Below are 14,606 nucleotides of genomic sequence, written 5' to 3'. Positions count from 1 at the left end.
AGTAGTTCAACATATTTATCTACACATTGTCTTTGAATCTTCCATAGTAGTTCGTGACATGTTCGAGTGCTACAGTTGAGAGAGGGAATAAAATGTTATTTCTTAAGGTTAGCACATTTTAAGATGTCCCATTTGGAGCAAAACTTTTAAGAATATATGATTACAAATAATATTCTTTAGCTGGAACTGATAGAATAGGAACTTCTCAAGTTTTTCAACATGCTGACATTAGAAATGTCTGGTACTCAATCTGGTTCAGTGATATAACAAATCTTGTTCGACAGTATATTTCTTTTTTTTCTCATGAATCAATAAGTTTCATTTGTGTGACTAAAGAGTGACTACTATTGAACAGTAATGATGAAGTTTTTAAATTGTCTTTTATCTTTTGCATGTATGTTCAAAAAGAAAAAACTGAGTAAAATGAGTAAACTTGATCTAATGTGTCTAGAAAATAGGTTGTGCTTTTTTCACTTGTTTAGTATTTTTGTCAATTTTAGGGAGAATCTGAAATTTATGTGGATCTTCTGTTTACTTTTAGTGAAAAGGGTGCAGATTCAATGACAGGAGATTCAGATGATGTGAGTAATAACTTTTACATAAGTAGTTTTACACTATTTCTAGATGACTTAAATTTCAAATGTAACTAATTTAGTAACATTAAATTGTTAAATGTTCATGCAAAAATTTGTATGCAAAAATTGCAAAAATTTGTATGAGAAATAATAGCTTCATTGTTTTTTCTTTAAGTCTTTATTCTATTTGCATATATATAGTTTTGCATTATTGGTTTGTCACCCAGGAATTAATTGAAGATTTAAGTTTTAATAATAGGTTGGTGATGACTATGTGAGTATAGAAATGTTAAAGGACATTTTATTTTTTAATATGTCAATAGACAATTTTGGTGAAATGCAGCTATTTAATAATTACATAATTCGTTTATGCCACAGGAGGTAAAAAGTACATATTCTTGCAAGGAAGAATACACATTTTTGTTGTCACTTTTTATTTTGTATAACTCATTCATAGTGCCCAGCACATTACTGTAATCATAATAGACCAGTGAATGTTAAATAAACGAACATATATTTTGTGGCCATCAATGAAATAACATAAAGCCTATAGTCATTAAAATAGTTAACAGAAGAAATCTTATACAATGTATATAGGTAATGACCAAAAACATCTTTTTTTCTCAATCAATATTGGGGTAATTGTTAATTAGGAAAGTAATTTAATTTTATTCTCTAGAATGAAAATGGATGTGAAGAAGATGAAGACGATAGTGATGAAAAGAATCTAATGAAAGAACGAATTGCCAAAAAATTGAAAAAGGATAGAAGTGAAAATGTCAAATCTACTAAAGGAATAGATAAAGAAACAGAGAAAAAATCAGCTAGCCGCAGGTGAGTCAAAACATATGATGTCAGTATATTTTTATAAAATTTTCTCCTTCTCTAATAACATTTTAAAATAAAGCTGAAAATAGTGCATGTATAATGAAAACATTTTAATGATTGGTCATTCTTTGAATTGCCTGTTTACAGGTATGTATAGTCTCAGTGAGAATTTTTTTGTGTTTGTATTATTTTAGTGCTTGTGGGTTATGGCAGTCAGTCAATAAATATTTATTAAACCCTCATCCCACATAATGGAAAATTAATACCAAAGACCTTGTTCTGTTTTCTGTATTTTACTCCTCATTAGTTCATAGTATCCAGGATTTTCTGAAATCATCTCTTTTGTCATTTTCCCTTTCAATAATATTCTATTTACATTCATATACCATCTTCATCTTCATCTGTTCCAAAATTGATGGACACTACTTTAGATTCTAACTTTTTTCTCCTCCATTCCCTGTCTTCCCCTTCATTTTTTTTTGCTTATGGCTTTCTTCCTTTGTTATTATTTTCCATATTATCCTATTTCCCCAATCTTATTTGTTTCCCAGTTGAGTCTGATATGTTACTATATTAAAATATTTATATATGTGTGTTTAACCTTTCTTTTTTTCATTTCAAATAAGAGCAAGTCTCATATAATGCCCATTCCCTTTACTTCTCCCTCTGTATAATCTTCTTCATACTTACTCCAATTATGAAAAATAGCAAGTTCTATTCCCATTTTTCTCCTTTTTACATTATTCTTTTTTACTTTCTCTCATTTTCCTTATTTGAAAACTCTTAAAACATAACAAATCTATCCTTAAATCCTCTTTTCCTTATTTAACTCCCTTAATACCTTTTGAGGACAGCAAGGTTCTGAAGGGACATTTATTCCTTCCCACATCTTTCCAGTCTTCTTACACCTTTTACTTTTCCATATACACTTTCATGCAGACACTGGCCTTCTGACTGTGCTTCACACATGACACTCCATCTTCCAGCTCCAGGTATTTTCATTGACATGTCTGAAATTCTCTCCTAGTGTCCATGGGCTTTTTAAAAAAAATCTCAGTCGAAGTTTCAGCTTCTGCAATAAGCCTTACCCAATCCTTCAATTTATAGTATTTTCCCTCTGTGGTTTATCTCCAGTTTATATTGTCTATATTATGTTGGTTCATAGTTTTTTGCAATTGTTTTCCTCATTAGACTAAAGCTTTTTGATAGCAAAGAGTATCTTTTACTTTTCTTTGTATAGTATGTCTGGGCAGTTTTCATGATGAATTATTATTCATACTTTTTTTTGAGGGGAGAATTATAATTGTCAGATAGTCTAGTGATTTTTAAATGATCTCCTCTTGACTAGTTTTCCAGGTCAGTTGCTTTTGGTATAAAGGATCTTATTTTTTCTTCTATTTTCTTTTTCAGTCTTTTGATTCTGTTCTAATATTTCTTGCCATGTTATAGAATCATTAATTTTTGTTTGTCTATTCTAGTTTTCATGGAATCCATTTCTTGGGTAAGGCTTACACAATTTCTTTTCTTTTCTTTTCTTTTTAATAATTTTTATTTACCAGATATATGCATGGGTAATTTTACAACATTGACAATTGCCAAACCCTTTGTTCCAATTTTTCCCCTCCCTCCCCCCGCCAGGTGGCAGGTTGACCAATACATGTTAAATATGTTAAAGTATAAATCAAATACAATATATGTACACATGTACAAGCAATTGTTTTGCTGTACAAAAAGAATTGGACTTTGAAATAGTGTACAATTAGCCTATGAAGGAAATCCAAAATGCAGGCGGACAAAAATAGAGGGTTTGGGAATTCTATGTAGTGGTTCATAGTCATCTCCCAGAGTTCTTTTGCTGGGTGTAGCTGGTTCAGTTCATTATTGCTCTATTGGAACCGATTTGGTTCATCTCATTGTGGAAGAGGGCACGTCCATCAGAATTTATCATCATAAAGTATTGTTGTTGAAGTACATAATGATCTCCTGGTCCTGCTCATTTGACTCAGCATCAGTTCATGTAAGTCTCTCCAGGCCTTTCTGAAATCATCCTGCTGGTCATTTCTTACAGAACAATAATATTCCATAATATTCATATACCACAATTTATTCAGCCATTCTCCAATTGATGGGCATCCATTTAGTTTCCAGTTTCTGGCCACTACAAAAAGGGCTGCCACAAACATTCTTGCTCATACAGGTCCCTTTCATCTCTTTGGGATATAAGCCTAGTAGTAACACTGCTGGGTCAAAAGATATGCACAGTTTGATAACTTTTTGAGCATAGTTCCAAATTGCTCTCCAGAATGGCTGGATGTATTCACAATTCCACCAACAATGTATCAGTGTCCCTCTTTTCCCACATCTCCTCCAACATTGCGCATTATCTTTCCCTGTCATTCTAGCCAATCTGACAGGTGTGTAGTGGTACCTCAGAGTTGTCTTAGTTTGCATTTCTCTGATTAATAATGACTTGGAGCATCTTTTCATATGGCTAGAAATAGTTTCAATTTCTTCATCTGAGAATTGTCTGTTCATATCCTTTGACCATTTATCAGTTGGAGAATGGCTTGATTTCTTATAAATCAGAGTCAGTTCTCTATATATTTTGGAAATGAGGCCTTTATCAGAACCTTTGACTGTAAAAATGTTTTCCCAATTTATTGTTTCCATTCTAATCTTATCTGCATTAGTTTTGTTTGTACAAAAACTTTTCTATTTGATATATTCAAAGTTTTCTACTTTGTGATCAATAATGATCTCTAGTTCTTCTTTGGACATAAATTCATTCCTCTTCTGCAGGTCTGAGAGGTAAACTATCCTATGTTCCTCTAATTTATTTATAATCTCATTCTTTATGCCTAGGTCATGAACCCATTTTGATCTGATTTTGGTGTGTGGTGTTATGTGTGGGTCAATGCCTAGTTTCTGCCATATTAATTTCCAATTTTCCCAGCAATTTTTGTCAAACATTGAGTTATTATCCAAAAGCTGGGGTCCTTGGGTTTGTCAAACACTAGATTATTAAAGTTATTGATTATTTTGTCCTTTGGACCTAACCTATTCCACTGATCAACTAGTCTATTTCTTAGCCAATACAAAATGGTTTTGGTAACCGCTGCTTTATAATATAATTTTAGATCTGGTACAGCTAGACCACCTTCATTTGATTTTTTTTTTTCATTAATTCCCTTGAAATTCTTGACTTTTTGTTTTTCCATATGAACTTTCTTGTTTTTTGTTTTTTTTTTCCTAGATCATTAAAATAGTTTTTTGGGAGTCTGATTGGTATAGCGCTAAATAAACAGATTAATTTAGGTAGTTTTGTCATCTTTATTATATTTGCTCGCCCTATCCAAGAGCATTTAATATTTTTGCAATTGGTTAGAGCTGATTTTATTTGTGTGGAAAGCGTTTTGTAGTTTTGCTCATATAGTTTCTGATTTTCCTTTGGCATATAGATTCCTAAATATTTTATACTATCGGTAGTTACTTTAAATGCAATTTATCTTTGTAACTCTAACTATTGGATTTTGTTAGTCATATAAGAATGCTGATGATTTATGTGGGTTTATTTGGTATCTTGCAACTTTGATAAAGGTATGGCTTATTTCTAATAGCTTTTTAGTAGAATCTTTGGGGTTCTCTAAGTATACCATCATATCAGCAAAGAGTGATAATTTGGCTTCCTCATTACCTACTCTAATTCCTTTAATCTCTTTCTCCACTCTTATTGCCAAAGCTAGCATTTCTAATACAATATTGAGTAGTAATGGTGATAGGGGGCAACCTTGTTTCACTCCTGATCTTATTGGGAATGGTTGCAGTTTATCCCCATTATATATGATGCTTACTGATGGTTTTAAATAGATGCTACTGATTATTTTAAGGAAAAGTCCATTTATTCCTATACTCTTAAGTGTTTTTAGTAGGAATGGATGGTGGATTTTATCAAATGCTTTTTCTGCATCTATTGAGATGATCATATGGTTTTTGTTAATTTGGTTATTAATATGGCCAATTATACTGATAGTTTTCCTAATATTGAACCAGCCCTGCATTCCTGGTATAAATCTGACTTGATCATGGTGTATTATCCTGGGGATGATTTTCTGTAGTCTTTTTGCTAATATCTTATTTAAGATTTTAGTATACACAGTTTCTTTTCAAAGCTACATTTCTTCCTTCCAGTTCTTTCTTTAATAGATTTTATTTGATTTTTATCTCTTGATTCTTTTACAGTAAAACAAATACTGGTGCTGGCATAGGATGACTCCAGAAGATAGTATTTTTTTTCTTTCTTTTTTTTTTTTAAGCTATTAACAGAGTTACTTATTCTTTTTTGAGGGAATCTAACTACTTGGTAGTGTTTTCTTTGATTTAATGATCTTTTCAGTTTTATCTCGCACTGGGGCTTGTATCATGGTCAGAATCCATCTCCAGCTACTCTTTTATGTAGAGTGGTAGATCATGTTTGATATCCTGCTAGGTCTTCTGGGTTCCTGTACTTATCTTTAGCAGCTGAGATTGAAGCATCTCCTTCCCCCTTCCCCCCACAAGAGCTTTGAGTTTCTGAGCACTGAACCTTAGTACCTTATTCTGAATGCTGTTCTCCTACACTGGGCTCTCCCATGCCCTGGAACTTCCAAGATCTTCATCCTGTGGCTTCCTTGCAATGAGCCTTCTTGTTTTTCTGATTCTAAGCACAAAACTTTGCAACCTGTAAATGTTTTAAACTCATTTTTACCTGTGCTGAAGGCTAGCTACTTGCTTATTTGCACTTGTATTGATTTTGCTGGTGGCCCCCTTTATGAAGTTAATAGGCTTTAGGTGAGGAAGCTTCTTGAGCTCTCCCAGTTTCCCTCGAAAACCACATGAAACCAAGCCTCTGAACAGATTCTGATGGAATGAAACCCCTCTCTAGCCCAAGATAGACAGGAAAAACTTCAAGAAAGACCAGTCTCATCAGATAGACTCTAGGAAAGCCAGGGAGAGGGTCTTACTCACAGCAAATCAGCAACTAAGATCTTCAGTCCTGGATCAGTAGAGGAGCAGATCATTGGACAGTTTCTAGTCTCAGCTCAGAAAACAAATTTTGGGAAATTAGGCTGTTTCCTGAAAAGAACAGGCAAAGCTACCCCCCTCCAAACACAAAGCACCCCTGTGCTCAAAGCCAAGGCTCAGAGTTGCACAGAAAGCTTGGTATAGCACCATCTTTGCCTTAGGAACAGAGCTCAACCATAAAAACCTAAAAAAAAAAGAGGAAATACCAACTATGATGACAGGGTAGACCAAAACACAAACTCAGATGGGGACAGAATGTCCACAGAAAAAATCTCAAAGAGTGATATGAATTAGTCTCAAGCCCAAAGAGGCTTTTTGGAAATGCTCATTAAAGACTTTAAAAGGCAAGTAAGAGAGTTAGGGGAAAAATGAGAAAGGAAATGAGAGTTATGCATGAGAGAATCAACAGCTCAAAAAAGGAAGGAAAAAAATTATCTGAAGAAAATAACTCCTTAAAAAGTAGAATTAACCAAATAGAAAAAGAAATACAAAAGTTTCTTATGGAAAATGGATCCATAAGAGACAATTTAAAAATTATTGGTCTACTTGAAGGCCATATCAAAAAAAAAAAAAAAAAAGCCTAGGTAGCATTCTTCAAGAGATCATTAAGGAAAACTGTGCCAGTATTCTAGAAACAGAGGGGGAATACTCATTGAAAAAATCCATCGTTCAGCTCTGAAAAGAGATCCCACAAGGAAAAGCTTAAGGAACATTGTTGCAAAACTTCAGAACTAATCTCAAGGAAAAAATTTTGTCAACTGCCAAATAAAAACAATTCAAATATCAAGGAGCAATAATCAGGATTACCCAGTATGTGAAGGTTTTTACAATGAAAGATCAGAGGGCCTGGAATACCATATTCTGGAAGGCAAAGGACTAGAGAGGTTATAATCAAGAATTAACTATCCAGCAATGTAACGTGCTCTCCTGGCAGTTACAATTACTAGTCTGTCCTAGACCCACCAGAGTACCTTTGACCACTGTCCTTTGCAGTGTGAGCTCTACCCGGCTCGCCTCCTCTGAGGCCTTCTAAGGTCTCTGGCCACAATCTCTTGAATCTATAGCTTAATAACCGGTAGTGCACTCAAGAACAACCACGTGTAATCTTAAAAGCCTTTATTATACCTACTCACATAATGCCTTAACTGATGCCCTGACTTGTTGGTTCCCGAGTGAACACCTGGTCAGAAGACCCACGTGTTCACTACCAAAATCCTTACCTCTTTCGGCTACCCATCTTGGCTTGGCCACCCAGGCTGGGGAGCCAGGGTGAACAGCACGAGGTTAAAGAGAGCGGTTGCTGCCTGCAGTGGGCTTACATAGGGCCTGTGAGGTCACACACACAGCCAATCAGCGAGAGAGTCACCCATTACAAAACTATCTCAATATGGCCAGGATCCCGCCCAAGGGCAGTCCTAATATCCACAGAAATTACTTCTGGGCCTCAATCTCCCGATGCACTGTGTCCGCCCATTTAAAGGGCCCTTACACAGCAAGACTCAGCATCATCTTGCAGAGTAGCAGATGGAGCTTTAATGAAGTAAGAGATTTTTAATTATTTCTATTAAAATACCAAAACTAAACAGAAAACTTAATCTATAAACACAAGACTCAAAAGAACCATAAAGAAGTAAACAGAGGAAATATATACATTATTTAAAAATTAAATTACTTACATCCCTAGATAGGAAAACTGTTTCTGTAACTCTTGAGAACTGTACTGTCACTGGCGCAAACAGGTGGACATCACATGGATTGAAGGTATGGTTGTAAATGGCCTCTGATGTGATAACATTAAAGAAAAAGATATTAAAGTGTGGGAAAAGGTCTGTACTGGATAAAGGGTAAAGGAGGGGGTATAATGGGGCAATTGCTTCACATGAAAAGGTACAAAAGACCTATTAGAATTGAAGGAAGTAAAGGAGGGGGATGAGCATTGTCTGAAGTTTCATCTCATTACTTTTGACTCTAAGAGGGAATAACTTCATCATTCAGTTGGGTATAGAAATTTACTAACCCTCTAAAGAAATAAGAGGAGAAAGAAGAAAGAAAAGAGGGCAGAAATACTAGGAAAAAAGGTAAGAGAAAGGGGTGAGAAAATAAAATAGAATATAAGGTAGTAAGTGGAATGGGTTAGAAAAAACTATTAAAAGAAGGGGAAGAGGTAATAGGAGATAAGGTAATAGGAGGACTGGGTTTTTAAAAAAAAAACTATTACTAAGGATAGGGTGAAAAGAGAGAACAAAAGTATATACAGGAGAGAAAATAAGATGGAGGGAAATACAAACTAGTAGTCATAATTGAATGTTAAGGGGATGAACTGTCTCCCATAAAACAGAAATGAATAGTAGAGTGGATTAAAAAACAATCCTACAATATGTTGTTTGTAAGAAACACATTTGACAGATACACATGTAAAGGAAAAAGATTGAAGAAATGCAAATTAAAACAACATTAAGATACCATTTTATAATATTACATTAGTTTAAATTAATGGAATGGAAAGCAACAAACATTGAAGGGGATGTAGAAAATAGGGACACTAATTCATTTTTGGTGGAATTGTGAATTGATCTAACCATTTTGGTAAACAATTTGGAATTGTGTCCCCAAAATTACTAAACTGCCTATATTCTTTGACCCAGGAATACCATAAAAGTATAATAAACAAAAGATGTTTGCACACGAAATTGCAAACCTAATGTAGATCTAATAGATTTGCAATTTTATGTGCATTCTTTTTTATTATAATATAGTATAAAAATGTTTAATTCTATAAATTAAAAATGAAATTAATAAAAATACCCCCCTCCAAAAAATAAAAATAAAAAATGAAATAGGTATATGGGAGAGAACTGGGAATCTGCCTATTCAGACAGCCTTTTTTGGCTGGAACAGGTCAATGCCTTTATAAGGCTGTTCCTTCCCCTGAAATTGATTCAGTAGTTAAATATGTCACTCACAGTTATTATCTACTCAATACATTCTTCATGAATTCTCCAGGAGTGACTTGCTAATATTCTTCCTTTGTTGGTAAAATGATGATTTTTTTATTAGTATTTTCCAGAATAAATATCTTCTAATTTAGTGAATATATTTTGTGTCTTTATCTAACATGGAATACTACAACAAAAACAACACTATAAAATTAGTAGAATGATTGAAAGATGTGATAGCATCAAAGAAAAAGATATTAAGAAGTAGAAAAAGGTCTTTTTAAAATTTTAATTTTAATTAAAATATTAAAAGAAATTTATCTACTTACTACTATGAACCTATATAGTATAAGTTCCAAAAAAGTCTAGGTATAATCTGATAATGCACTGAGCTTTTTAGGAAATTGAATTCATAAAATTGTTTACATTTCAGCCCACAATACAGACAGGTTCTTCTGAAGCAGAAACTACCAAAGATAACAATTATTTCAGTCCAACTTTATTGCTGGTGCCAAAAAGTTTTTCAAATATTGAAATTCTCCTATTTTTTACATTTTTATTATATTCTAAACATTCCTGATTCCTGTGATCAATGTTGTTTCCAAGGGATATTCTCCTAGTCTCTTATCTATGACTTTATCTATGACTGTCCCTTTTGAGGAAATGACTGCTTTTAGGTGTCATTAATTACATACCATCAAGTTAACTGGAAGATCACTTTGGCTTAAACATTTGCAGTACCATAATAATTACAGAAATAATTTTTTTCAAGGAAAGGATTAATCATGAAATGATGATAATATTTTATATTTATTGAAAATTATAAAGTTTATAAAGCTCAAGTAAACATTCACTCTATGTATAACATGGAACGAAAAAGAGCATGCAAACTTGTTCCTTCCTCCACTCTCTCTCCCTACATACTTTCCTATATTAAGTCTGAGAACTAATTAAATCAGTATTTCTTCCCTTGTCACTACTCTGTTAGAATGAAATCTCTTTGAATGCAAGGATTACCTTGTTTACTTCTATTTGTAGTGTGTAACATAGTATTTGGAAACATAATAAAGGCTTAATAAATGTTCTTCTATTCCATATATCCCATTCTATCTTGGTTTAATTTAGCTGCTTTTTTTGGATCTGTGGGTATGGGCATTTTCCCATTTAACATGGAACTAATTCCATGTACCTACAATATGGCATAGATAGAAATATAAGTTCCAAACAGTGATGAAATAGCTCCAGTCCCTATGACTGAATGTCATTTCTTACATTGACCTACTCATGTATTTTGCATTAAATCAGAATTAACCCACTTACAGATCAAGTCAGGATCTTGTCCTTTGTTTCAGTGCACAGGCCCAGTGTCCTGAGAAGGCTCATTTACCAGACCTTGTGACCAACCTAAAATCCTCTTATCATACTTCTCTTCCTCCTCCTCCTTCTCCTTCTCTTCCTCTTCTTCCTCCTCCTCTTCCTTCTCCCCCCCCAACCCTCTCTGTCCCTCTCTGTGTCTCTCTCTTTCTTCTCCCCTCCCCTCCCCTTCTCTCCTCTCCCCTCCCCTCCTCTCCTCTCCTCTCCTCTCCTCTCCTCTCGTGAAATTCTGCTTCTGACAACAGTTTCTCTGACTGGATTCATGATTTTGCAGGACCATTTAGAACATACACAAATTCAAATAAAAGCAGAATTTATTTTCCTTAAAGTGAGAGTGCAAGCGTACTTGTTATCATATCCTAGGAATAATAAATCTATATAGCTCCTCAGTTCCACGATTCAACATTGTAATCTCTTGTTGGATATTCAGTACCCATTCTTACATGTGCTAAGATTGTTGTGAGAATGGACTTGTATTTTGGGTATTCCAAATTTTGTACTGTTTTAGGGTAAACTGTGACTCATGCTTAGAATGGATTCCTTCCTCATGACTGCTTCTTAGAATCTCTTGCTTTCTACAAAACTCAACTCAAATGCCACTTCTCACTAGGCCTTCTCTGATCCCCTTCAGCTCTTCCCTACCTTCAACTACTTGCTTATTTATCTCTTCTGAATTTGTTTAGTTATTTTACATGGGCACAAGATTTGACACATCCTTGCCATTTAGTCAATCCTTTGTGAAAAGATTTTAATGAAAATTGTAGAGGATGAAAAGGCTTGGAGGAATTGGAATTTGTATCTTTGAGAAAGGCTCCTATCTTTAAAGTCATGATGCCATCCAAAGAAATGTAAATAGAATTCTTCACTTCTCTAGTGATGTTAAGCAAATTAATAGAACTTTGGTTTTGTAAATATATTCATATAAGAAACTTTATCAAAAAATGCATTTTCTCTGTCTTGCTTACCTAAAATCTATCTTGTGTCACCATATTTAAAAAAAAATTAATTAATTGGTTCACATTGTTTTATGAATCATGTCGGGAGAGAAAAATCGGAGCCAAGGGAAAAAAATATGGAAGACATTAAAAAAAAAAAAGAAAAGAAAAGAAATGAAAATAGTATGTGTTGATTTACATTCAGTCTCCTTAGTTCTTTTTCTGGATGCAGATGGCATTTTCTGTCCAAAATCTATTGGGATAGATTTGAATCACTAATCATTATACCTTCTTCTTATTGTTGTGTACAATATATTCCTGGTTCTGCTTGTTTCACTCAGCATCAGTTCATGTAAATCTTTCCTGGCCTTTCCAAAATCAGCTTGTTCATCATTTTTTATATAACAATAATATTCCATTATCTTCATATACCACAATTTGTTCAGCCATTCTCCAGTTGATGGGCATCTACTCATTTTCCAATTCTTTGCTACCACAAAAAGAGCTGCTAGAAATATTTTTGCACATGTGGGTCTTTTTCCCCTCCTTTATGATTTCTTTGGGATACAGACCCAGTAATGGCACTGCTGGATCAAAGAGTATACACAGTTTGATAGCCTTTGGCCATAGTTCCAGATTGTTCTTCAGAATGATTGAGTCATTTCACAATGTATCAATAATGCATTAATGTCCCAGTTTTCCCACATCCTCTCCAACATTTATTGTTATCTGTTTCTGTCATCTTAGCCTAGCTGAGAGGTGTGAGGTGGTATCTTAGAGTTATATTTGCATTTCTCTAATCAATAGTGACTTAGAGAATGTTTTCCATATGTCTATAGATGGCTTTAATTTCATCATCTGAAAATTGTCTGTTCATATCCTTTGATCTTTTATCAATTGGGTAGTGACTTGTTTTCTTATAAATTTGAGTCAATTCTGTACATATTTTAGAAATGAGGGCTTTATCAGAATCCTTAGATGTAAAATATTTTTCTCAGTTTCCTGCTTCTTTTTAAATCTTGATTCTATCGGTTTTGTTTGTGCGAAATTTTTTTAGTTTAATGTAATGAAAGTTGTCCATTTTACCTTTCATAATTTTCTCCAATTCTTCTTTGGTCTTAAATTCCTCCCTTCTCCAAAGATCTGATAAATTATCTCTTATTCTTCTATTTTGTTTATGGTATATTCCTTTATGTCCAAATCATGGATCCATTTTGCTGTGTTACAATGTTAAATAATTCAGCACAACAGTTTGAATTTATAGAGTTTCTTAGTAAAATGACTCCCAATATTCATGGCCATGTCCAACACTAAGAGCAAGAATTCTTAAATTTGTTGGTGTCTTGAATATGTTCAAGTCACCTAAGGATATGTTTGCTTCTGTCTTTTTTTTTTTTTTTTTTCCAGACAATCAGGTCACACTAACTAGTAAGTGTTAAATGTTTGAAGTCAAATTTGAACTCAGGTCCTCCTAACTCCAGGACCAGTGCTGTATCCATTATGCCACTTAGCATCCCCTTCTGTATTATTTATCATATATATCATATATGTCATATATATCAAAGGGTGATTGTTTCCAGGGAAGCTTACAAAAGACTGTTCTATAATGCTGATCTTTCTATAAGCTTGATTTTATTATGTTAGTTTTGATCTTTGTTTATACATCTCCATTTTTAAAATAGAATGAAAAAGTTAAATTTAGCACGTGATATAAAATTTTTCTGAAAACAAAAGTTTACAACAAACTTTGAAAAGAATGATTTTAACTTATAAAAAAAAGCCTTATTTTCCGTGACATTTCTTAGTTTTATATTTTTGCATAAATTGTAGATTTACCTTAGAACTTTATAACTAGGCTAAAATTTCCATCAGGTTTAGTTAAACTTGTGTTTGAACATACAGCTCATAAAGGTACCTAGTTTAAATAGCCACTGGTTTTTAAGTGAATGTAAATAGAATGAAAAAACCTGTCAAGGTTGTTCTACTTCATTTCCCTTTTAAAAAATAGTATTTTGGGTTGTGAAGGCTAGAGTCCAGCCACAGAGCACAGTCCTTCTTATGAGACATGGGAGAAATAATATGCTCAAGATAGGGCTTCCCTTGGACTTGATTTCTATTTTATGTAGAATATTGTGTAAAAATGACCCTTCTCATATCACCAGAAAAAGAAAGCTGCACTGGAAATCAGGAGTCTTAAATTGAAATCTAGTTCTGCATTTATTGTTTTGCAAACCATGGATAAATGATTTCATCTCCAGTTTCCTCATTTGTAAAGTGAGGGCTTTGTCCTAGGTAAAAAAACAAAGACCTTTACAGTGTAATAATTTTAGGAAAGGATCACTCTTTTCTAGGAGGAGCAAGGCTCTTCATCTCATTGTACTTCCTTTTCCTCATGTTATAAAATAAGGTCATTGGAGTGTAGGATTGTTTTCATTTCTTGCATTCTATGACTGCAGTTTCTTACATATAAAATGCATTTTGTTCAATGAACAAATGGCCAAACAGATCATATTGAAACTTTCTCAAAACTAGTATATCCTTGAAGATTATTAGGAGCAATTAGCTGGGATGGTAAATAGAGTTTTGACCCTGAATTAAGGAAGATTCATATTTCTGAGTTCAAATCTGGCCTTAGACATTATTTAACTAGCTGTGTTACTCTGGGTAAGTCATTTAACCCTGTTTGCCTTAGTTCTTTTTCTGTAAAATGACCTGGAGGAAGAAATGGCAAACCACTCTGATATTTTTGCCAATAAAATCCCAAATGGGCTCAGGAAGAATTGGACATAAATGAAATAACAACAAAGAAGACTATTCCTTTAATAGTTGTATGAATAAATAGAAGAGGGACTATATAACTTTCAGCTGATATTTTTCATGATATAACTTAAAATATT

General features: G+C 33.6%; 1 protein-coding gene and 1 long non-coding RNA gene across 3 annotated transcripts in view; both read left to right on the top strand.

Annotated features, from left to right (window-relative positions):
• Positions 1–14,606, top strand: part of CWC27 (CWC27 spliceosome associated cyclophilin) — a 286,252-nt gene that overhangs the window by 44,902 nt on the left and 226,744 nt on the right. For both annotated transcript variants that reach the window (XM_074282412.1, XM_074282411.1), the window contains exons 9-10: positions 542–581; positions 1,255–1,409. In XM_074282412.1, the coding sequence (XP_074138513.1) occupies positions 542–581; positions 1,255–1,409 (195 nt within the window). The remainder of the gene's footprint in view (positions 1–541; positions 582–1,254; positions 1,410–14,606) is intronic.
• On the top strand, positions 1,420–11,880 carry LOC141551114 (uncharacterized). Its single transcript, XR_012484783.1, has 2 exons — positions 1,420–7,378; positions 7,962–11,880. It is a non-coding gene; the product is annotated as an uncharacterized LOC141551114 (long non-coding RNA).

The sequence above is a fragment of the Sminthopsis crassicaudata genome, chromosome 1 (assembly GCF_048593235.1).
Source record: "Sminthopsis crassicaudata isolate SCR6 chromosome 1, ASM4859323v1, whole genome shotgun sequence".
NCBI lineage: Eukaryota > Metazoa > Chordata > Mammalia > Dasyuromorphia > Dasyuridae > Sminthopsis > Sminthopsis crassicaudata.
The sequence above is the reverse complement of the archived record's forward strand: the minus strand, read 5'-3'. Positions and strand labels throughout refer to the sequence as shown.